Source organism: Morchella importuna, assembly GCF_003444635.1.
Source record: "Morchella importuna strain M04M26 chromosome Unknown Morimp01GS017, whole genome shotgun sequence".
NCBI lineage: Eukaryota > Fungi > Ascomycota > Pezizomycetes > Pezizales > Morchellaceae > Morchella > Morchella importuna.
In genome coordinates, this window is record NW_025763414.1 from 843,561 (window position 1) to 867,925 (window position 24,365).

General features: G+C 48.2%; 7 protein-coding genes across 7 annotated transcripts; 4 read left to right on the plus strand and 3 right to left on the minus strand.

Moving 5' to 3' along the window:
* Positions 1 to 1,244: 1,244 nt before the first annotated feature.
* Positions 1,245 to 2,324, plus strand: LAJ45_06125 (uncharacterized protein; the record flags this gene model as incomplete). Its single annotated transcript, XM_046115692.1, has 2 exons — positions 1,245 to 1,776; positions 1,861 to 2,324. The coding sequence occupies 2 exons, from the start codon at positions 1,245 to 1,247 to the stop codon at positions 2,322 to 2,324; spliced, it is 996 nt and encodes a 331-aa protein (XP_045971276.1).
* Positions 2,325 to 2,972: 648 nt separating this feature from the next.
* On the plus strand, positions 2,973 to 6,237 carry LAJ45_06126 (uncharacterized protein; the record flags this gene model as incomplete). The annotated part of the gene is made up of 3 exons (XM_046115693.1): positions 2,973 to 3,188; positions 3,278 to 3,959; positions 4,178 to 6,237. The coding sequence occupies 3 exons, from the start codon at positions 2,973 to 2,975 to the stop codon at positions 6,235 to 6,237; spliced, it is 2,958 nt and encodes a 985-aa protein (XP_045971277.1).
* A 2,649-nt stretch (positions 6,238 to 8,886) lies between these two features.
* On the minus strand, positions 8,887 to 12,970 carry LAJ45_06127 (uncharacterized protein; the record flags this gene model as incomplete). Its single annotated transcript, XM_046115694.1, has 9 exons — positions 8,887 to 8,959; positions 9,025 to 10,021; positions 10,088 to 10,296; positions 10,358 to 10,395; positions 10,487 to 10,587; positions 10,670 to 10,703; positions 11,496 to 11,508; positions 11,594 to 12,442; positions 12,510 to 12,970. The coding sequence occupies 9 exons, from the start codon at positions 12,968 to 12,970 to the stop codon at positions 8,887 to 8,889; spliced, it is 2,775 nt and encodes a 924-aa protein (XP_045971278.1).
* Positions 12,971 to 13,952: 982 nt separating this feature from the next.
* Positions 13,953 to 15,651, plus strand: LAJ45_06128 (uncharacterized protein; the record flags this gene model as incomplete). The annotated part of the gene is made up of 2 exons (XM_046115695.1): positions 13,953 to 15,481; positions 15,537 to 15,651. 2 exons carry the CDS (start codon positions 13,953 to 13,955, stop codon positions 15,649 to 15,651), a joined length of 1,644 nt encoding a protein of 547 aa, XP_045971279.1.
* A 2,379-nt stretch (positions 15,652 to 18,030) lies between these two features.
* LAJ45_06129 (uncharacterized protein) lies at positions 18,031 to 19,100 on the minus strand (the record flags this gene model as incomplete). Its single annotated transcript, XM_046115696.1, has 5 exons — positions 18,031 to 18,086; positions 18,157 to 18,641; positions 18,736 to 18,887; positions 18,967 to 19,030; positions 19,093 to 19,100. 5 exons carry the CDS (start codon positions 19,098 to 19,100, stop codon positions 18,031 to 18,033), a joined length of 765 nt encoding a protein of 254 aa, XP_045971280.1.
* Positions 19,101 to 20,265: 1,165 nt separating this feature from the next.
* Positions 20,266 to 21,957, minus strand: LAJ45_06130 (uncharacterized protein; the record flags this gene model as incomplete). Its single annotated transcript, XM_046115697.1, has 5 exons — positions 20,266 to 20,333; positions 20,396 to 20,467; positions 20,516 to 21,497; positions 21,555 to 21,626; positions 21,706 to 21,957. 5 exons carry the CDS (start codon positions 21,955 to 21,957, stop codon positions 20,266 to 20,268), a joined length of 1,446 nt encoding a protein of 481 aa, XP_045971281.1.
* Positions 21,958 to 22,135: 178 nt separating this feature from the next.
* Positions 22,136 to 23,527, plus strand: LAJ45_06131 (uncharacterized protein; the record flags this gene model as incomplete). Its single annotated transcript, XM_046115698.1, has 11 exons — positions 22,136 to 22,195; positions 22,252 to 22,258; positions 22,331 to 22,379; positions 22,546 to 22,632; positions 22,691 to 22,772; positions 22,860 to 22,866; positions 22,918 to 22,998; positions 23,071 to 23,116; positions 23,169 to 23,189; positions 23,287 to 23,424; positions 23,476 to 23,527. 11 exons carry the CDS (start codon positions 22,136 to 22,138, stop codon positions 23,525 to 23,527), a joined length of 630 nt encoding a protein of 209 aa, XP_045971282.1.
* Positions 23,528 to 24,365: the final 838 nt, after the last annotated feature.

The following is a 24,365-nucleotide window of genomic DNA, read 5'->3' on the forward strand; positions in this document are numbered from 1 at the left end:
CAAAAGCATGGCTGAATCGGCGTTCAGTTTATGGTGTATCAAGTTAACGCCGCCCAAGCAAGCAAGCGAGCATTAACTACATGATCCATCCAGAAACCCTCCTCCGTAAAGCTTTTTCCAAGTGGCATTGTAAAGCGCTCTCCTTGGATAAAACAACAATAGCTAGATAGCTAGATATGTGTACCTGCTTATTCCACAGCTCTCGACTGGTTTGTTTTACGTCATCATGAGCTGTCCCATCTGAATCCTTTCTGTCTGCCCTGTCCTCCTATTAATATTCGTTGCTGAGTTCCAGATGCAGTTACCGGTCGTGGGTATCATTTCCTTCCCTTCCTTACTCCCACTCTCTCTCAAAGCATCGCTAATCTCGATCCGCCGGAGTATCGGGTACGTACTGGACAAACTGTCAAATCTCTTCCGCGCACATGGCCTTCTTCCCCTTTTCTCCCTATGTAGGTACTAACTAATCGGCATCTACTACAAGAGTGTTGTTCACTCAATGCCCTTACCCTGGATACATGTGCCCTGTCTTACCTGCGTGTGGTTTCGAATGTTCTGCGCGGACTCGGCTTGGCAGGTACTTGCAGGGATGCTTCACTCGTCGGACAGCGAAGTGCAGCTGCGAAGGGAAGGGGCCGACCGCTTCTTACTTGTCTATCACCGATAGCCTCATGCCTATCATTGACTGCTAGCGGGAGTGTGTGGCTGCTTTGTTCTCTGCCTGTCTTTTACTCACGATGGAGCGTCTTTGTCCTGCAGTGGGGAAGGAGGGCAGAGTAGAGCAGAGTAGAGGGAGTAGGGCATGTGTATGTAGGTATGTGATGTGTATATGGATTTAGAGGTCCCTTCTGCCCAGTAGAGTACGTGCATAACTTCTATTCGCGGAGCAGGATGGGGAATGGAAAAGAAGTGGAAGAGCGAGAGGTAGAAGCTAGGGTACCGCGGAGTGCTTTTTCCACCCGATGAGCCAGCAGTAAGCAAGTAAGCCAACTGTCACACCGCGTGCCTGCCTATCTGGCTGCCTGTGTATCTGTCTCTGCAATGTGCCTGATATCTCGATCGCCTCATCGTACGTGAGTCTCTCTCCTCCAACCAAAAAAACCACCACCAAAAACCACACACACCACACATACATACATACAGGCAGATCATTAATAAAAACCCACCCACTACCCCGTTCCATGTCAGCCCTTATCTCCGGCCTCTTCTCGCACCCGAACCACCCCCACCCCCCACCACCCGCCATGTCTACAGTCGACCCCGTCGCCGCCGCTACCGCAGTCGACATCGAGACCGCCGCACCCCCAAGGTCCACTATCCGCTACCGCAGAGAATGGGGGCACGCGGGCCACTACCACGTGTCTGTCGACTTCAGCGCCATCACCCCCGGTGACATTGGGGGCCTCTACGCTGCGCTCTCTGAAGCTATAACAGCCGACCTAGTGCGGCGGCAAAGCTCGAGCAAGAGCAGCAGCAAGCTCTCGTCGAAGGCGGCACCGGAGCGACTGTTCCCGCTCAACTGCGATATCAAGGTGGAGCTATGCAGGCTGTTGGACGATCAGGGGCGCTTGTATATACCGCCGGTGAAGGAGACGAGCGTGTTTAGGCAGAAGTATGCGCAGTTGGGTGGAAATGGGACGGATAAGACGTATGAGCTGTTGGCGTTCCTGCTGGATAGGGATGTGAAGAAGGCGTGGGAGCATCTGCAGGATGGGTTGTTCTTTGAGGAGGGGGAGGGGTGGCCGTGGTATTCGCTGTTGGTGTCGTATTCACATGGTAGGTGTTTCTTGGAGCTTTGAGGAGAGAGAGAATGGAGAGAGATGGGAGTAATTATATCGATACTAACGGTGTGAGCTGTAGAATCGAGACTGGATAAAGTCGTCAAGCACCAAGGCCGGCTCGTAATGGCTGACATAGACCCGCAGACCTTCTTCCCCCTTACGGCATCCCCGCCGCCATCACCGCCGTCACCAAGTAGCTACGGCCACAGCGGCCACAGCGGTCACAACAGTCACAGCTACGGTCACAGCTATGAGCACCCCGGGCACTCCGGGCACACCAGCTACACAGGCCACCCAGCGCTCATGAACGGGCATACACTACCGCCCGGCGCCGAGATTATCGTTGAGAAGGCTAGCAAGCCGCGGCGCACGAAGACGCTGACAGAGATGACGAGCAGCTCATCGGCCACGGTGAAGCCGCACAAGTCCGAGAAGCCGAGTCGTAGCTCGTCGCATAAGTTGGCATCGGCAAAGTATGCGGATGTGAAGGCGAAGTCGAGGAGCGCGTTCTCGATAGGGAGTCTGGTAAAGGCGGATAGGTGACAATATCGGTGGAGGGACCTGTCGTGGGAGGAGAGGACGGCGGGTTGTAGATATTGTTTCTTTTGAGGTCCAGGGAGTCTGCTGAGTGGATTCTTGTCTGTTGGGCCAAAAAAAAAAAATGGGGTTGGGGGGTTGGGGGGTTGGAGGGGTGTTTCTTCTTGAAGCAGAGTGGAGGGGAGGGGAGTGCGGGTTTCTTTTGTACTAACAGGCACTGCTTTCGCAGTTTTCCTAGGTAGCAGTTTTGTCTTGTCTTGCGTTCTCTTTTCTTTTTTCTTTTTTCTTTTTTCTTTTTTCGTTTTTGTTTTTGTTTATTCAATTCGATTAGTAGCTATCAGTTATCAATTGAGAGTGCATTATCCATCATAATTTCCTTTCAAGCGTAGACAATAAATACCTTCTCCCTGATTGACGTTGCGGGGATGTCTCAGTTCTCTCCTTCTCTGCTTTGACGTTTGACGTAGGAGGCTCTTTTTGCACAGCGACATCCCTGCCGGCGCACAGTCTTAGAAAATCTTTCTTCGTCTTGGCAACACCAACCCAGACCGAAGAAAGAGAAAACTCTCCTCCTTCGAAAGAAAACCCCATACTCACGATAGGATATACAGCATAGCGGAGGAGACGCTAAACACATATCAGAGACACTACCAAATGTCTCTCCATCTCTACAAGCCGCTGGGCTCCAACGACGAGTCCGTGCGCCTCTCCACCGCGCACACGCTCACCACCGAGCTCACCACGCTCCTCACCACCGAGTGCACCCCGCAGAGCAAGAAGGACGTCGACTATGCCCTCTCGCGCCTTACAAAGGGCCTCTCCTCTGGGAGCAACTCCTCGCGTCCCGGATTTGCAATTGTCCTCACCGAGGTACACCCCTCCCATTCCCTCCAACTCTCACTCTCTTCTCTCACTTCCATTCACTTGCCCTCTAACACAACCCCGAGGAGACCACATAGTTCCTTGCCTCCCTCCAGTCCTCAGGAAACCCCGCCAAATGGGATATATCCCTCGCCACCATCCTCTCCGCCGTCAAGACCAACACCACCCCACAAAGCGGACACACCACCCGTCCGGAAGAACGCGGCTACCACCTCGGCCGCCTCTTTGGGCTGCAGAGCATTCTGCAGTCCGGCATCACCGCGGCACCCGGCAGCGAGGCCGAGGCCGCGCACAGGGAGGTCCTCGATGAGCTGTTCGAGCTGGCAAAGCGCAAGCCGTGGCTGCGCGAGAGCTGCGCGTGGGCCGTGTGTGAGTCTGTGCAGCGCGGGGTTGGCGCAGCGGCAGCGGCAGCGACGTATTCGGCGCTGGTGGAGAGCGGGATGAGCAAGACGACTGAGGGCATTGCGGTGTGGTTGTGCGTGGCGGCATATCATCCGGGAGTCGCGGCGCCGCGGGAGGTGTGGAGCGGAGGGTTGCCGCTTGGGGCGGGGAATTTAGGGGTGCTAGGCAAGATCTTGAAGGATTCAGGGGAGGAAGAAGGCGGCGGGGGTGCGGCGAAGGGGACGTGGAGCCAGAAGTTACACTTTGTATGGGACCTTATTCTAGCAGTGTATTTGGCGGAGGAGGGGGTGTGGAGTGAGCTGAGGAAGAGCTCTGAGATTGCTGGGTGGGCTGAGCTCTGGAGAGCTGTTGTTGATGGTGAGTTTCTTTTGTTCTTCTCTTCTTCTTCCCTTAACCCTGCCTTTTCTAGGATGAATCGCTATAGTAGTATCTTCCCTGGAGCTGGTTGCCCAGGATTGCCTCAGCTCAATGGCCCAGTAGCATTCCCGGAAGCCCCACATCCCCAAACCCGCAAGGGCCAATGATCAACATGCATCTTCTCAAAACCCGCTAACCAATCATTACCCCCCCTCCAGAATCATTATTCTCAACTTCCGCCTCCGAAGAACGCAAATTCCACGGCTTCCTCCTCTTTGCTAAAGCGCTCGAGCAGACCACGCCCTCCACCTCCCAGCATCTCTCCGCCCTCTTCACTAAGAATTTCATGCGCAGTCTCATCAACCAGCTGTCCGACGCCTCCCGCTACCTCCACAAAGCCGCGGCTAAATGCTCGCGTGCCCTCTTAGCCAAGGCAGAAGCGGCGCCATGGAGCGTCCCCATCATAATAACACAGCTCATCACAAACAACGGCACCCCGACCTTCGACTCTCTGACCAAAGGCAAGCACGTCGAGAAGATCCTATGTCTAGCCAACGAGGACGGGCTTGTAGCGGTAGTGCGCGTGCTGCGCGGCATCATGCTCGCGCCGGGGGTGGACGAGGTGAAGGCAGCGGAGGTGCGCAGGCAGTGGGCGTGCGATCAGGTCTTGTCCGTGGTGCGCAGCAGTAAGAGCGTGAAGTCCGGCGCGTGGCTCAGGGAGGTGGTGGAGATGTTTACCGCTTTCGGCCACTTTGATGTGCAGGAGGGCGTGACACCGCCGGTCAGCGCGGCTAGCCAGGGGATGTTTAGAAGCCGCTTGATGAGCTGCTTGTCGCATCTGATCACGCTCAAGGATGCTGAGGACGGTGACGAGACATGGCCCTACAGGGCCGTCAAGACCATTGGCGCACTCAAGAAGACCGACGGCTATAAGCTCGCTATCGAGATTGACGACGTTATCGCCGAGGCGCTCAAGAGTGCCACTAAGACGCTCGAGCGCATCCGCAAGAAGCGTGCCGCGCACAGCAGCAAAGACAGCACCAAATCGTCACAGCTCTCCTCCTTCGAGCTCCTCTACTCACTCGTCATCCTGCAAGTGTATTCCGGCGAAACTGATGCCCTAGGAGTTCTCGACGAGCTTCAGATTTGCTACGACAAGGTCGTGCGCAAGAAAGGCGACGACGAAGACGTAGACGCGAGCCAGGTGCTAGTCGAGATCCTGCTGAGCTTCCTGTCGAAGCCGAGCGTTCTTCTGCGCAAGCTGGCACAGCAAGTGTTTGCGAGCTTTGTGGACCAGATCACGGCTGGCGGGTTGGAGGCCATGTTTGCTGTGCTGGAGACGAAGGAGAGCTTGGGTGGGCAGCAAGAGCTGTTTGACGGGAACGATGAGGACGAGGAAGGCGACGTTGATATGGACGGCAGTGATGACGGAGAAGAGGACTCGGACGTAGAGGTCGTGGACGCTGAAGATATGGATCTCGACGAAGAAGACGCCAGCTCTGACGACGAGGACTCCGCATCCGACGACGACGAAGAAGACGAAGAAATCGACGAGACCGAAGCCACCAAGCTCGAGTCCGCCCTCGCCGAGGCCCTTAGCGCCAGCGGTGCCGCCGCAAATTCCGACGACGATGGCAGCGACATGGACGACGACGCTATGCTCGCGCTCGACCAGCACCTCGTCACAATCTTCAAGCAGCGCAGCGCCGAGAAGTCCAAGAAGGCCGAAACACGGGCGGCCAAAGAGACCATAACAAACTTCAAGAACCGTGTTCTGGACCTACTCGACATCTTTGCGCGGTCATCGCGGGCGCTTGATGTCGGTGTGTCGTCAGTCATGGTGCTGCCGTTGTTGAGGTGCGCGAGGAGGACGGCGAGTAGACCAGTGGCCGAACATGCGGCGGTGGTTGTGAGGAACTTTGCGAATTCGTTGAGGGGGAAGGAGGCGGATGCTATGGTTGGCAAAAAACAGGAGAGGGAGGCACTGTGGGGCCTGCTAGAGGAGGTGCACGTTGAGGCGGCGAAGGACGGGGGGGCGGGCAGGGAGAAGCATAAGGCCGCCTGCTCGCAAGCTAGCATTGCGATCATGAAAGTGCTGGTTGCGAGCGGGGGCATGAAGAAAGAGGATGTCGAGAGGGCCGTTGGCATCTATATGAAGAGCTTGACAAAGCTGCTGACGGATCGCACATGGAGGGTACAGGGAGGCCTGTTTACGGACTTTATAAACTGGGCCGTGACGGCGGGGAAGAGGCTACAGAATGGAGAGGTGTCGAAGTGAGAGTTGTAGATATAAAAACGCCTTTTTTAGTGTAGTGTAGTGTAGTTAGTGTAATAAGTTGAAGCGAATACCTTTTTTTTCTCTTGCTTTCTTTCTTTGTGTTTTTCTTGGGAGTAAAATGTTGGGAAGAACGAGCCCCTTCTGGCGCAATCTTTGAGAGATTTCCGTAAATTGTGAGTGTTCAATGTCAAATAAACACTGATCTCGATTCTCTTGTGCCAAATCAAGGATGTCCGTGTTGGAATGATCACAAGAGGTCACTCGCTCTTGGCAGCCATATTGGTAGCGTTATATTGGTTGTTAAAAGTACGGCCACGGTTGACCTAAATTATAAAATAATGAGCACATTTCTCGGTTTTTCGTAATGTTATTACTAGGCAAACCATGGCCAAAGAATAGTAGCGTTCTGGGGTAGAGAGTTCCCGTAGTACATATACTGGAGTAAACTAGGAGTTCAGAATAGACTTTGGTTGATTGATTGATTAATAATTCACTCGTGTATGGAATAGGCTTTGGTCCTACGTGAAGCATAGGAAGAAAGCTCGGACTCAACTCATTAAAGTAAAAAGAACCGGAATTATTGTATTGATGATGATGAGGGGAGATAATAAAGAAAGCGAGGCACAAGAGGGCGGTGGTCAAACCCAACTAGCGAGAGGACACTGTAACAACTATAACCTATCCTTCATCACAAGCACCACCTGTCCTTGTATTACCCACAACTACATATATATATCTATGTAGTCAGTCTACCTGCGCCACCCACAGCGTCCAGGCCAGCCATAGATTTGACCGTGCTTTAATCTAACAATTTTGCCTGTCGGTGGCCATGCCAAAACCTCTCATGAACTCCCAGCTACAGAATTTATCTGGGCGAAGTATAGTCACGAGGCCTTAGAGGTCCTTACTAGAGAGTATATACTATTTCTAGATCTTTCCCTTGGGGAGACGACCGAGCATTAAGACGTTAAGCTTTAGGGCTAGCACGTGCCTTGATTTGAGCTCTTCGTCCTCTAGAGAAATTAAAATCAAAAATACAGCCTCCTAATCTATTTCACTACAGACAATAAATAAAAGGAACAAAAGATACTGCAGCGACTTATTGATTAAGGTGCACTACTATCCCCACCCCTGGTTCGAACCCAGGACCTTTGGTATCCTGGGTCAACACTTGGTGTCTAACCCGACGAGCAGTCTAAACCAGTAGACCACTCGCCCATAGCAGATGCTGTGCTGCAAATGATAATTGACAATTGACCTTGGCAGTGTGCCAAGATGAAGCAGAACTCTTAATCCTTTATTTTAGAGCACGTCTACGTACATGTACCGAAAACTGTCATTTTAGACCTTTTCCGTTGATTTATCTTCGTCGTCTCCTAACTGCTGCGAGGAGGCATCGAAAGATGCCACCTTGCGCTTCTATTTTTGTGTGTGGACTTTTTTTGGTTCTCTCTAACCTCTCGGTCTTTTGTGGGTTTCTGGTTTCTAGCTCAGCCTTTTGGTCTTTCCTCACGTTGTCCTCTGACCGCCGCTCGAAGACGACTTGAGGCTTTGAACTTACATAGTATAAGATGGGCAGTCATGGTCCCAAAATCTTGGCCTACTCATACTTTAAGGTAATTCGCTATCAAGAGGATATAGCGCGTATAAAACCCATGCACCCCCCTAGGTTTCAGCATCGGTATTGTGCGAAAGATCACATCCTGAGGTATTAGAAGCATCTTTAGCACAGGTAATCTCCTCCTGTATATTCCCTCTCCGAAGCCAAGAGGATTCAGGTACATGTAGCTAACAAACTGAAAATCTAATGGCTACATATCGGCACAACCCCCCACCTTCCCCACCCTGAACAATCTTGTAAAAGCTGGAGAAACACCAGACAGACTTAAGATACCATAGGGAAGATCCCTTAAGGCCGAGACCGGCCAGAAATGCAGCTAGAAAAAAGACAACCTTTCTCTCACCCATGGTAACCGTCACTAGGTGGGGCAAGTTATCTTATAGGGGTGTACTCGAGTGACCGAGTGACATTTTGTGATGGATAGCGGTAACGTGAGTCTTTCACTGAGCACCAGACATATATCACCCAATCCACAACCAATATTGTTCGACCTTTCTACTAGTCTCTCACTACTATTCTACTCAACCACACTCAGAAATGTTACTATTTCAACCATCTCATGTCTACAATCCTCTGGGAGCAATTAGATGGATTATCGTCAAAAGGAACCGTCAAAGTGCCTGAAAAAAAATCAATTCAACATTTCGCCCTGCCAGCCCCGAAAAGTACCCACATGAAACCCGGAAACAAATACTAAATACATAACACATGCTCTTTTCCCTTGCTCCAGGCAGCAACATTAATACAATAATGTAAAAGCTGCAATCCCTTTTTTTTGAGACCTACACCCTGACCTTTTTAGTACCCCACAAAAAGAAAGATCCAGTCCGCTTTTACGCCCAGGTATCAAGATTTGTGCCCATCTTTTTTTTTAATAGATTTTCTTCATTCTTCGTCAAAACGCAGGGGGTAAAAAGCAGGCTACTGATTTCCCTCTCCCTTGCCACTGAACACATCTCTATCTTTACAAGGAAACAAAAAATGTCAATCAACATGAAAAGAAATGCATCTTGCTATTGGCAACATACTTATGAGACGAACTGGCCGAGGCCAGCCATGTCACCCTCCTTAGCAGCGATTTCGAAATATCCATAGATGATTCTATAAAAAATTTATATTAGCAAATGTCCAAACATAATAACCTCGCAGTAGCAGGAAAAACTTACGTAACAGCCAACAAGATACCAGTTCCAGAACCAAGAGCACCGAGAAGGTCGGAAGCGACAGAGAGAGCACCAATGCAAGCACCACCGAAAGCAGCGGCAACAGGGATAACACGCTTAAGCTCCTTGTACATGCTCTGCTCACGATGTCCGGCCATGACCAAACCCTGCTCCTTCAACTGCTTGGCAACGTCACGGGGACTAGAGCCAGAAACCTCAATCCAGGTCTTGGAGAACATGGCGCAGGCGGTGAGCATGAACAAGATGTAGATAGCGGTGTGAAGAGGGTCGATAAGAGCGTCGGTGAAGTTGAGGGGAGGAGACATGTAGTAAGAGATACCAGACACAGCGTAGAGCTGAGCAGATCCTTCCTTGGGCTCCCAGACACCGAGGAAACGAACGAGAAGGTTGTCTGGGAGACGGTTGTACAACATCTGTGAGACGAGGAAAACGTTGGAGCTCAGAGCAGACTGTAGCATGATAGGCATGTTGCTGGTGTAGAAAAGACGGACCGGGTAGGTTCCACGAGTTCCACGGTAACGGCTAGACTTGACGGGGATCTCGACACGGAATCCCTGGAGGTAGATGACCGAGGCGAAGACAACAAGAGTAGCCAAAAGGTTCATGATGTTGGGGAGATTCTGGCGGTAGAAAGCCTCACGGAGAGCGCGGTTCTTGTCGCCCCAGGTAAGGAGGAGATGGAACAAAGCAATGACGGCTCCCTCGAATTCAGGTCCACGTCCAGTGTTGATGGTGGTGGGAGAGAAAGCCTTCCAGATGATGCTCTCGCAAATGTTGGTGGCAATGAAAAGAGAGATACCGGATCCAAGACCGTAACCCTTCTGGAGGAGCTCATCGAGAAGAATGACAATGAGACCTGCAACAACGAGCTGGAGAACAAGGAGAAGGCAAACACCAGCACCAAGATCACTGGGCTGTCCGTAGAGACCAGTCAAAACGTAGACGGTAGCTTGTCCGAGAGAAAGAATAATGGCAAACACTATAGGTTATATTGTTAGCTCATTGCCATTGAAGGATCGCCAAATGGAATTGAATGGCTGCTTACACTTCTGGGCGGTTTGGTAGAGCTCGCGATCAGACTTAAGGTCGAGGTTGACATCAATCAAGTGAGTACCGGCGAGAAGCTGGAAAACCATTCCAGACGAGATAATTGGAGATATTCCCAGCTCCATCAATGTTCCTCTGTTACTTGCCAACATCATACGGAGCCAATAGAGGGGATCCGAGGTATCTGAAGATACAATTCCATACAATCTTCATGCAGGTCAGCAAAGCTGTCCAATGAGAGCAATTAATCTGGAACAATAAAACTTACGGCATTTGGGACATAACCAAGAAAATAAGTAGTGTCAACTATTCGCGCCATAGCACGTCAGCATCCATGCGCAAAATAAGGCCACATTGCTACCAAAGCGAGGCTCAAGCATCGCGAAGAAAAACTCACCCCAGTCCACATTAGCCTTTGTCTGAATGGAGTTTTGCGTTCGGGTGACGCCACCTCTGGGAGGATGGGCACGAACGGCTTAATCAGGTCGAGAAATCGCACTGTAGAAATGGAGTCAGTATAGTTCAAAGGAATTGCGAAACACAAAGTTTTCTGAAGCGAGATGGGAACTCGGGTACTTACAGCCGCTCATGATTGCGGTGGAATTAACAGAATCCTATTAAAATTCAAAAGAAAGGATGGTAATGAACGAAGAGAAAGAGAGTCTCCTCGCTATGGAAGGCAAGCACGCTTTAAGAGAGAGTGCCGTTGGGAGGAATGTTGGTTGAGAGATGGTTGATGGTTCTGAGAGAAGGAAGAAGGGAAGACGTTCAGGAGAGTTCGGGTTTTTTTAGTTGGAGGCAGAGAGTTGAGGCCACATCTCTCTGGCTGGGTCCAACCCGCTAGCCCCTTGTCATCCCATCCACACAACGCCGCCGCCTCACTCACCTACAACCGAAATAAGATTCCCTCCTTGCGGTGACCGGCATTAACAGTTCCAGAACAACAACACATCTTCTGATGTATTTTTTCCCCACAGTAGGTAGATGTGGCCTGAATTGGTGGGGGGATGAATAGGTCCTTGGTTGATTGGACAGGTGCGCTTCTTGCTACATGTAGAGCACCTCCCCATCTTCTTTCTGTGTTTCTCTTTTTCTTTCTTTTAGTTTCTACCTGAATCGATTCGAAATCTACCCAGGCACAGGAGCAGAAGAATAAGCTTATTTATATGTTCACAACGGGTATCACATTCAATTTTCATTAATCGCCCTTGGTGATCATTAACGTCGAAATATAGCTCCGCCACGTGACCTCCACTTTCACCTTCACCAAGCTCTCTACCTAATCTAAGTGCGATAATCTCCGTTCTTGACCCGAATGTTAGCTTTCCATGCCGGACACCTGAATTGTACGATATCTTTCTATCGTCTACAAGGAGTACAAGTGACATCACTGGGGGAGAACTTACAATCGTGACATATCTACAAATGCGCATCTGTCAGCAATCCGAGCAACCAACGAAGGAAAGACACAATATCCTTAAATCAGGGTTAGGGTTCAACTTACTCATGCGAGAAGTCGCACGTGTAATATGCCGCCTCACCACCCTTGCCCGTTCCCAACGAAACCCTAATCTCAAGATCTTCCATGGCCAAGATCTCGCTCGCCCTCTCCTCATCCACATTCTCTGGTTCTCCATTAACAAGGAGCTTCAATTCAGGCGAGCCATCAGTCGGGATGAATGACACATTGGTCTTCTCCGGAACGATTCCATCGATGCCAGAGTATCCAGTCGCGCACAAAATTCTACCCCAGTTAGCATCTCGCCCATAGAGGGCTGTCTTCACTAAAGGAGATCTAGCGATAGTTGATGCGACCTGCTTCGCATCTGCAAAGTTATTTGCATCCTTCACGCTGACGGTCACGAACTTTGTCGCGCCTTCCCCGTCACGAACAACCAGCTTGCTGAGCTCTTCGGCAAACTCCGTTACGACCGCTCTAAGGACGGCTTCGGCTTCAGTTCCTGCCTCTACGGTCTTGCCACCTGCAGCGCCGTTGGCAAGGAGAGCGACAGTATCGTTGGTGCTCATGTCACCGTCTACAGAGATGGCATTGAACGAGCGTTCAACCGCGTGGGTGAGGATGTTCTGGAGAGCCTCTGGGGAGACGGGGGCGTCCGTGGCCATGAATCCAAGGAGGGTGGCCATGTTGGGATGGATCATACCAGCTCCCTTAGCCATTCCAGCGATCTTGTAGGTTGTCGAGGATCCAGGGAAAGTGAAGCTCTTAGAGCAAAGCTTGGGGAAGGTGTCTGTTGTGCAAATGGCCTTCGCGGTATTAAGCCAGGCCTCGTGAGATTGTGCAAGGATTTTATAGGCTTCCGGGATCCCATCGAGAATCTTTTTAATCGGGAGCCTTTATCAATCCTAGAAATTAGTCTTCTATATCATACATACTAAAGCTCAGATCCACAATATCGTACCTTTGTCCAATAACACCAGTGCTCATGACCAGAGTACTGCTCTCCTCTTCTCCCACCAGCTTGTCAACTCCCCTCCCCATAGCCAATGCATCCTCCATTCCACCCTTTCCGGTGATGGCATTAGCACATCCGCTGTTAGCCACAAGCCCTCTGATCCCATAACCCTTTCGCTTGTCCAACATTTCCCTACCCATGACCACAGGTGCCGCTTTGAAGACATTCTTCGTGAAAACCGCAGCGGCGCTGCACGGCAACTCGGAAGTCACAAGCGCAAGGTCAAGGCTCTTCCCATCCTTCTTTACTCCACAATGAATACCGCCAACGTTGAACCCCTGTGGGTAACTCCCACTCTGAGGGACGTATTTCCACTTTGCATTTGGCGCGGGCCCAGTTGCGTAGCCACGAGTAGTCATGAAAGCGACACCACGAGTGGGGAACCTCGAGGAGAGTCTAGAAAGCATTGTGACTTCGTGGAGGGTCAATTGATAGGTGTAGGATAAGTCCTATGGTGTGGAGGCGGGAGCGAAGCGATGAGGGGTCGGGTGAGTCGTATCTACAAGTGGGGGGGGAGAGCTTTTTTATCTACGCAGAGCCGCTTGATCTGGGTTGCAGGGAAAATTTCGTGTGGTGGGTTTGTACTACAGCAAATGGATAGCATTAGCTTTACAGGGGGATATCAGGCGAGTTGCTGGGCTATATATTTCGCTTGGAGATGCTACTCATGTAAACGGTTGGGAATTACGAGATCTTGGGATTAATCCGAAGATCTAGAGCTGGAGGGTATTGCATAGGGTTAGGGGTTTCGGAGGCGTTGTGTGGGGGGGGGGCATGAGAAACAATTTTTGATTGTAAGGTGAAAGACTATCGAGCTTAAGCTCTCTAAGCTCTTTGAGGCTTTTCTTGTAATTCTGAAAAATACATATATTCGATTGACCCGTTGTGTGAATTATACATGTCTATTCATGGTGTATGTTTCCCTCACCAATTATCACTCGAACTTGCCTAAACCTGTTTGGGAATAATCATTACGCTAAAAACGAAGCTCCAAACAATTCACACCTATCCGCGGACCGCCCTACGAGCCGACCGCAAACACCTCTAGTATTAGATCAAGACTCTAGGATAGGTACCGGTCAATGTAACGATTGAACAATTGCCAAGACACATGGACTTGGCATATCTCACCGTGCTTTCAGGCCTACAGTACAGCTGTAGTTACGATTATCAGTGATATTTACAAGGTAAAGGATAAATAAGGTGGTTCTCTATTGCTTTGTCAAGTGTTTGCGGGGCTCGGGTCTGCAAGGGCTTTTGATAGGGTTTCAGGTCCTACAGTTCCGCTTAAACAACAACGGTTTCCAGGGCTCTCGAAGCTAGACACCCTGGTTAGTCCGCACCACGACCATACCTACGCGGGTAAGTTTACTGTGAGACAAGGTCGTCATGAAAAGGAAACGGTCGTCCAACTCTGCCTCTCCCGGTGTAGCCGCAAAATCCTCTTCCACCTCAGAGCCTCCTCCCACCACGACGTCTTCGAGCATTCCTACGCAGCAGCCGCCCCAACAACGCCCAGAAACCACCGGGAAACACCGTGCTCACACCCTAACCAGCGCGCCCAACAGGGCTAGCCCCAGAATCGGCACAAAAGGAACCAGCTTAGGATCTGAAACTGTCATGTCTTCATCACCTCTGAAGCGCGCTGCTCCAGCACGAACACCTCGACGCGATAATCCAAACAATTCCAACTCTGTTCGTTTCGCAGAGAACGCAATCTCGCCCCCTCCAGTTGTCACCAATGCAGACCGGTCAGCTCGGAAAAAGAGTGCGCGACAGATTGTTGCCCGTGTAGTAGCTGGGGACTCTAGCGAGGACGAGGAAGACGAGCTTGTTCGGCGGATCTACGCAGATTCTGAAGACGAAGACGACGAGGACGGACCCCTCCCAGAAGCGGTCGACGAAGCTGGAGCAAAGAAGGGAAAGTCTCGGGGAAGGAAAAGGAAGCCAAAAGAGCCAGAGCCACCCCCACCGATTGAGGGTTTCGAGTCGTATTTTGGGCAAAACAAGAAAGCGCGACAAATAACTTCAAATAGCACTCTCGCGTCCCTCCCCCCTCTAGACCATGGGCGTTACTTCCAGCTGATCAGGGAACACGTCCCCGACCATGTTGAGGATCGACTGTACCTCGCGGAGCTCCACAAGAAATCCTTCGACCAATGGCAATTCGAACTCTCTCAAGGTTTCAACATTCTTCTATATGGTTACGGCTCAAAGCGTAAACTGCTGATGGAGTTTGCAAAACAAATATACACAAACCCTTCGTCCCTCGTTGTGATAAACGGATACGTTCCCACTCTTACGGTCAAGGACATCCTATCCTCCATCGCAAACGCCATTCTCGGTCAGGGCCATAACGTCAAGCTCGGCTCCAATCCTAACGAGATGCTCGATAATGTGATCGCCATTCTTGACTCGGATGAGGTCTCAAAGCTCACGCTGATAATCCATAACCTTGATGGTGAATCGATCCGAGGGGAACGCTCCCAAGTCCTCATCGCTCGTCTCTGTGCGCACAGAAAAATCTCTCTTGTAGCTACGATTGACCACCTCCGCGCTCCTTTACTCTGGGATGCTGCCCGTGCTTCACAATATAACTTCCTCTGGCACGACGCGACCACATTCGCGCCATATGCTGTCGAGTCTTCAATTGATGAATCCCTTGCCCTCATTGGCGGTTCCAAGAGAGCAGGTGGAACAAAGGGTGCTAAGCACGTCTTGTCATCGCTGAATATGAACGCACGGAGTCTTTTTAGAGTTCTTATTAGTCATCAGCTCGAAGCTATGATGGATGATCCTATGGCGGGTCAGGGAGGAGCTAATGAGGAATGGGGGATCGAGTACAGGGTGTTTTATCAGAAGGCTGTGGAAGAGTTCCTTTGCAGTAACGATATGGCGTTCAAAACGCTGTTGAAGGAGTACGTGTCCCCCTATCTACTAATTTCGTACACAACTTACTAACCATCTCCCCAGGTTTCAAGACCATCAAATGATCGTCTCCAAGAAAGACTCACAAGGAACAGAGGTTATGTGGGCGCCTTTTGAGAAAGACGAACTCGAGTCCATCTTAGAAGATTTAGTCGCATAATGGTATCCGATCTGCGATGATCTGTCTGTTTCCTTTATCTCGATCTTTATTTGTTTATCAGCATCAAAAGGACTTAGTGATGTAATAATTCAGGAAGGAGTTAGCTGCATTTTTACGATTTTCCAGAGAAATGGCTCTGTATTATATTTTTTATTTTACGTATGTTTGTGCATGGGGCATCATCTTGTTTGGTACACCTTTATAACAAGGACACAATCGAAATCATAATGATGACTACAATTAGCAAATCTTTCCAACCATTCTTGACTCATATTTACCCTACCATGTCCAAAGAAGCTACCTGGGATAGGGGAAGACCCCGTGCTCCTAATGTCTCCTATAGTTTCGTGGGACAGCCCTAGCTAAACAGCCGTTGCCCAAGTAATCAGATTATGGAGGATATTAAAAAAATGTATGATGGGACAATACCGAAGACTTAAGCCAATAACTTGGCTATTCCGCCTTTTATATTTGTTAAGTAGTTCAGGCGGATGGATTGCGAGTGATAAAATATGATCAATCTTTCCGGTCACGGTAGACACTCCTAGTAAAACCCATGCATGATCTAGTTAGAAGGGATTGCTCTCCTTAGAGCCGTATTTAGTTCTGGTTGTGTCATCTAGTTATATTGGATATGGTTATGCGCTGCCAGAAATCAATGTCAAGTGCTGTGCCATATGTGCCATGGCCTAAGGATAATAAACATTGGCCATTCCGCTAAGCCTTTAAGTATTATCAAGCTAGGTTACCTTATGTAAATGTATACAGAGCTTTCTTAAACAAAAGTGCAAAAAATAACTACTGTAAGTATCCGGATAATGAGGGGTGCAGTTCTTTTTAGAGCTGGAGTTAAAAAGCAATGAGTACGAGTGTTATATCTGGAATACTATGACATGTATAAAAAAAAACAATAATTTCAATCACAAGATATCACTCGCATAGAAGTGAGTTTGTTATTGTAGGCTTAAGTTTTGCGGTTTTAGACCAACCATGATCGAGGATGTTTTCGCCTTGACTTGTGATATTAGGTGCTGTATTAGGTGTACTAGTGCATAATTGTGAAATATCTCATAATCAGGGCGGGTATTCGGGACACAGTGATCGGAGTTGCTTCTTTGTTAACTCACAGAATATCACTCGAGGGATATACTTTTCCATCTCCCTCATTTTTTTTTTTTTTTTTTTTTTTTGTTGCTGTTTAATCAATTAATCGCACGTAGCCTTATAGCTATGGTAATTTCTTCTCCTTCATGGTTAACGTACTACCCCACCCAGGAATTGTCTGATAAGGAAATACCATATATGCCAGCCCAGAATCACGCGTATGCGTGAACGGCACGCCCCTTACCTTCCTCCTTATCAGCTGCCGATATCCGGGGAGTCGTTGACTGGTTGGTGGCTATGAACGATGGGATATCTTATTGGTAATTGATGTGTTGGCAGCCGTAACGAAGTACAGGAGGGTGAATATATGATTGGTGGCTACGTGCCGTAGAGATGAGTATAAGGACAGGTGAGAGAACTTATAGAGTCACAGCTTGTTTTCTTCCTCATAATTCACACCACTATTCCATTTTGACGACCGATATAGCTCATCACTATCTAATGTATAATCAAGGGGCAAGTCATCATTGCTAGTTAAATCTATTATCTCAATGCCGCCAAGGGATGTTGATGGCGAGTAGCAAGTGTAACAAATTAAAGGACTTCCACGAAAGGAAGATTCGTCGCCAAAATGTGCTGGCTAGACAACCATAAAATGCGATTGAAAATAGAGCATACTAATGTTCAATTTTCCCTCCTACCAGCAGGGGTGCTAAACGGGTTTGACACGTCTGTTTTAATTACCTGCTATTTGATCCTTACACCATTGGGTGCATTATTCTTTGATTGTGATTCATTCACAAAATATCACTCGAACGTTACATCAGTCACCATGTTGATCATTATGAGCCTTTGATTTCTGGATTTTAATGCACATAGGAAATGCATGTGGTGCGGGAAGATCCAACGTATGAGATCATTAACATCGGTTAATCGCCGCTGTATGGTTTTGGATCCAACAACAAAACTCCACCCCGTACTAGAATCGAAGTCCACCAAAAGAAAAAATTATAAAAAAAGATCACCAAACCATTAAAGCACCAAATGTTTGTTCAGGACGCCATTAGATTTCTAGTTCCTTTCGGGTATGTTGCTTTCGAAACATGGCACTTTTCTGTTATTTGGTAGCCATGCAACTTTCTCCCTTTTTTTTATTTTCAGACCCAAACCCCCGGGAAAGAAAAAAAAGAAAAAACAACCTGTCCCACAAAAAAAAAAGAAAGAGAACCAGAAATCGTAAAAAAACACCAACCAACCCAACTTTTAACCAACCGTTTATTCCTTGGTCTTTTGGGTACCGCGCAGCAGACCAGTACGACGGGCGGCAATAACTAAAGAAATTTAAACTTAGTAAGGGGCCTAGCTTCAAAATCCGAACAATTCTCGTTTTGGGATACTTACGACCAGCCTTTTGACCCTGGGAAGCGTAACGGGAGATTGTAGAAGCCTTTCCGATGTGCTGATGGTTACCTCCTCCGTGGGGATGGTCGACGGGGTTCATGGCCACACCACGAGTTCTGGGCCAGCTGTTCCTCTTGACCTTGTACTTCAACTTGGCGCGCGAAGCCTTAAGCAAAGGCTTGTCGGTTCTTCCACCACCAGCAACAATACCGATCATACCACGGGCAGCGCTGGGAACGACCTTCTTGGCGCCTGAGGGGAGCTTGACACGGGTCTTGCCCTCATCGGGGGAGTGTCCGATGATGGTGACATAGTTTCCGGAGGTACGACCAATCGCACCACGGTCACCGGTCTTCTCCTCAACGTTGGTAACGACGGTACCTTCGGGCATGGAGCCGAGGGGGAGAACGTTTCCGATGTTGATGGCGGCCTTCTTTCCGGCGTAGATGAACTGACCGGTGTACATGCCCTCGTTGGCGATGAAACTGTGAATTCCCATACCCGTCAGCCCAAATACCCCACCAAACAACCAAAGCTTCAAACAGCTCCAAGCCAAGAATCTCGAATGGGAAGTCGTACGTTTCGTGGCGGAGCTTGTAGCGGTAAGGGTCGCGGAAGACGACCTTGGCAAGAGGAGCACCTCTACCAGGGTCGTGGATGATGTCCTTTACGACACCACGAATGTATCCATGGCGCTCGGAGTAGTCGAGGGTTCTGAATTTGGCCGGGTTCTGGAAATTGCATCGAAAGCCTCAGTCAGCGGGCTTTCTTCTAAACCAACCACTAAACCACTGGATATCAAAAACGGACCTTTCGTAGCCTGGTGTTGGCCGTGAAGATGGAACCGGCACCCTTTCTCTGATTGCGGATAACTCTATAATCCCGGCCCCGTTAACAATTCGAATTCCCAATTTGTAGACCGTGACGTGAACTTGCCTTCCCATTGTGATCGATGGTTACTAGAGTTTTTGGTGGTGGTGCTGCTGCTGTTGCTTTGTTGTCGTCGACGTCTGTTCGGTGTACCGGGAAAGATTTACTAAAGTTGTGTGTGTGTGTGTGGCTCGGCCCAATTTGGAATTCCGGGCCAGGGTTGAGCCCTAAGCAGTCCCATGTAACAACCAAGTACGCACGAGTGATGGATTATGATGGAAACAACCAAAAAATTGTCGAAAGCTCGAAAATCGGGCGGCGTATATATTGTGGCCAAAAGAGTTGAATAACTTGAGCAGAGATATTCCTGTGGATTAGGTCGCTTATTAATTTTGAGTTCTTCTCAAGCAACTGCAACGGGTTATCCATAATTCCAATATGACCCTCGACGTCGCAACTTCATATGGGATCGGTCCTTTCTAACTGAGCAGGTGGCGACCAGTTGATACTGTATTTGAGTGATCGGGGCTCTGAATCTCTGCGGAGGTGACTATAAAGGTATTCTCGAATTGTATGGCAAACATTTAACCAAGAGCTGCCTTGGTCTATGTGTAGGTACTGTATTCAATATAGTCTCGTACCCATCCCCTAGGTAATATGGGAAGAGTGTCGGGGGAAATAATGTCAATGATGATACCACATGTGAATTATGAATTCAAGTGTGATCACAAGCGCGTACTATAATGTGGTAATGACCGTATATACTTAACAGCATATATACAATGAAGTCGATAGTGGTTGTCCACACGCACATGCATCCAAGTGCACTGGAATGCAATATTCGTCAATCTGTAGCTATAGGGTTTGAATTATAATGAGCTATTGTAAATGAACACAAAAAGATCGGCGCGAAGAATTCTATAGATTCAAAATTAGCTAAGGCACACAGAGTGTATTATTTTTCTTCCATTCTGGAATCGTTTTGAGACCGATTAACAGCAACACTAGTGGATGTTCTCCAACATTCCATACCAAGATGTTGGTCGGGGTTAGACGAACCAAACATACATGTACATACATGATGTACCTTTAAGATTATTACCCACCCTTAAGCAAGTTGGTCTATATGCAGTTATAAAATGTGATATATCTAAGGAGATGCTTCACAATTGCCCCCCTAAAGCGCCAACCAGCCATAGTGCCAACCTAACTTTTAGGCTCACTCTTCTTTCCGTCCTCTCAAAATCTTGCATATCTACTTTGCGTGAGTCTTTCTGTAGCCATTCTACTTCCTCGCCGAGTTGCTTCTTCAATCCATCATCTTCCGTAACTATCAATACGTTTACCTCTAGATCGAGGGAATACGAACGCTTTGTATAATTTGAAGACCCCACGAGTGTAATACTTGGGTTCTCATCTTGAGGTTGGGTCACCCAGATACCTATACGATTTTAGTAACCTCAATGAATATTAGAATTGGGGAAGTCACCTTTTGCGTGATAGGTCCAGGCCTCAGGATCCTTCCCAATGGTCCCCCCCTTCATCCACTCCCGAACATGTATTTGCTCACTCTTGCCCATTTTAATAACGTCTGCTAAGAATCTTCTTGCTAGCAATGTATATGCTGGAGGTAACATGCTACTAACGCCCTTACTCCCATAAAATCCATTCGCTTCTGGAGCTGCAGTCACGACGGTGCCTTGGACTGACTTGGATTCTAGCAATAGTTTCTTAAGCTCAGAGTGAATGTTGAAATAGCCCGCTGTGAACATCCATTTTGAAGATGCCCAATCAGGTCTTGAGAGCAACTGTAGAACCGCCAAAAGACCTGGGTGCTCGGTCGATATATCTGTTGGGTGCATGAGCGGAGTAAACTGAGCAAGGGGGTATACAACTGTCCTAGTGGAGGCCTGAGGCAGAGCTACCGCAGGGGCCGCAGGGCGTATGAGAGGTCCGAGAATAGCAGTTGCAGAGACTTTAAATGCGGTTGGATCCTCTGTCGGCTGGGGCGCTGGATTGGAGACCGGCCACTCCAATGTAAACCCGCCAACGTCTATCGATGCAGGTAAAACCTTGTAACTGATTGAACATATCGCATGGTGAATACCGGCAAAGTAGTTTGTTAAATCTTTGGACGAGAAAACATGGTATCTATCTTGTCGGTTCGTGAAGTAGTCTTCTGAGAGATTCGCCCCAGAAATGATAATCTCATCATCGATACCGTAAAGCTTCATGTGCTGAAGTCCCCAACCTTCGTTGAGGCGCTTTGGAACAACCTGTTTCCTCAATCCACGCAGGTTTGGGGTATGGTACATTCTAATCTCAACACGGTCTCCAAATTCCTCAATCAATGGAGCAAGAAGGGAGGCACATGAGGCATTTGGTGCCTCTCTGGTGCCACGGAGGGCATCAGATAGTATTGAAACTTGGAGGTTTGGTTGGTTGCGGAGTACTTGTCGAAGTGTCTCAATCTAAATCCCCTAGGTTCAATTGCAGGCTCAATCGTCAAAAGGATGTATATAACATACAAGCTCATTCTCAGTTTTTCCTATATAAAGCGTACTAAGAAATATTCTCCTTTCCGCTTTCAATATACGTTCCTATTCATTCACCCCAATACTCTCAGAACCGCAGCCTCGATCGTTTCCCTTACTAGCGCCAAAACTAACAACCAATTACCTTTAACGTCTCGTAAAACTCAGTTGGGGCTCTCAGTATCCTAATTTGATTTGCACGAATCTCAAATCTAGGCGCAAGCTTATCCAATTCCCCGGTCAGGGTACCCAACATTGAGGTTGTATGAGCTGTTGTGCCGTTGTGTGAAGGTGGGGGGGATGAGGATGCAAAGTTCCGCTTTGCGCACGAGAAGAACAAACGTGAAGGAGGGGCGGAGGACCGCAATAGAGTGCGCCGGAAGGTTGTAATTATCATGGGGAAAGCTTTACTATATGTTTAGTGATCTTCGGCGGTTGATTCTGAGACAATCAATTGAGTCGTTTTATTCCAGGCCGTCTCCCAAGTACAGGCACTCGTCGAAATTTAAATTTCCGCTGACTAAGCGACGAGTATGGGAAAATACCCGAAAACTGGAGTAGTCTAACGTTACACCATGGCAGCAATGCATGCCATGCCGAAGATGAGACTTAAACGACTCACGCAAATGATTCGAGTACTTGCTATTGCGTGTACGTAGTACTCGAGCATTCGTAAGGTTAATGGTACTAGAGTATACGTATGCAAACCAAAACCGAGTCGACAAATCCTTAAAGTCTGAACCCATGATATTAACGTCTGCTTCCTATAGTATGTGCTAAATATATATCCGCTGATGGACACACTGATATTATGCCTGAGTAGATGATATTAAGGCCGGGAATCGAGGGAGAGGTCTATTAATTAATCTTGGAAAAATATGTACCTAGGGAATCTTCTATCCTAGTCCTGCCTTGTTGCAGTTTTTCAAATCACTCGAAACCCATCTAGCTAGTGGTTTAGTATGTAGGACGTTTCTTTCGAGAGGGTAACTTTAGATCTACAAGAGCGACACATATCGCCCCGCGACATCTCGAACACCTCTCCACCCCTGCAAAACTCTCCACTCCCTAGGTTGTTTCGCCTCTTACTTTCTTTTGTTCAACACAAGCTTACGGATTTACTTGAATAGCTGCATAAATATGTCGACGATTTCTAGGACTTTGAGGTACCTTAGGCGGATAGGTTTTAAGCAGTATGCTTACCAGATGAATGTATGTGTCTTCCCAGGTACACTCCCGGACTGCAACCTTTAAGAGAATGCTAATTCTTGTGGAATTTCTTGCTAATTGGTGGCATAGCGCATTGGTTGGTCATCGCCTCTACAATGGATACGCACATAGATTGACAATATACTAGGTGACACCAAGTACGGTGTTCTTGTTGGTACCGATAAATACGGCAATAAGTATTATGAGAACAAAGACGAGGAGCTTCCCTGTGAGTTTTTTTAGAGAATACACAGATAGTTTAGCGCCACTCGGAATATACTAATAAGATTTGTGGCGACAGTGAGAACCAAGTGGGTTGACTACAAAGAATGGAAGGAATACGATGCGTAAGAACTTCTGCTGAACCATGTCTTCGAAACATATTAACATTATATATAGATCCATGGTTGAGCCCGGCTGGTAAGAAACACTATTCATAAAAAATCACTCGACAATTACTATTGCGCGTTACATAATATCCCACTTTACGGCCCGAATTTGACACTTAGATATACAGGCACGGATGGCTCGCATATATGTTTGACAAGCCCCCCACCTCCGAGCCGATTATGAAGCATGATGTTAGGCCCTGGGAAAGTAAGGAGCATATTCCGAACCAGACATTCAGCCGTGCTGCTTACAAGCCATACTCTACGTGAGTTGAGATTTACCCTCTAGATTGGAGTATTTTTCTGATAAGTTATAGGACCAAACCGAAAATTTCGTCTTGGGATGCAATTGCCAGACCAAGAGTTTAACACCTTGGTCATAAATGACTTAAATAGCTGGTACTGGGGATGTATGAGAATTCTTTTCAATCCTTTTTTCAATTTTCGTGCCGGTAAATATCTATAGAACATGCGTGCGAGGTTGTTGACGCTGGTAAATACCTGAATTTCATATTATGCTTGAACTGTTATGATGAGCCGGATTCGTAATCAGAGAGTGACCATTTCTTGATCGTCCCGAGTGGTGGTGCATTATAATACTATGCTATGAGCTTTAACTGTAGAGTGCATGTATTCTCTGAGTTTTGCGGGTCGGTCTCAAATCCCTTGCCTGCTGCCTCCTGCATGTGGTCTGTTTTGTGTTTATGGGTAAAGAGCTACATATATTTTGCAGTTATCAAGCTTTGCTGGTTGGTGTGGTACATGTATTAAGAGTGTTATTGCTGCATTGACCACACACAAATTTTCCATGAGAATGGTTGAGATTCATCTTCTGCGCATTGAACCTTGCATTATCGTCAAGAATGTTTTTGCAGGATTAATATCAGGGTCCCTTCTCTGTGAAATTGAAGTTTAACCTAAAGCTTTTTTGTGTGGTATGCAGGTCCTTAGATGCAAGATGTTCTAGAATTTGCTTTTTTCTTCCTCCGGCTCAGTGGCGTATGGTAGCCCTGCTTTTATACCCGAAAAGTGACGTCTGTTGCCGGTAACCCCAATAAATGCAAGGGTAGATCAACGGAGCCCACGCTAACGCTTGTTATCGTCAGCCGCTAAGGCACGAGCGGGAAGTCTCAGTGATTGGCACCTGGGAGAAAAGCACCGAGGGAGTTGAGGTAAAGGCAAAGACTTTCCTGAATTTGAACTCTCT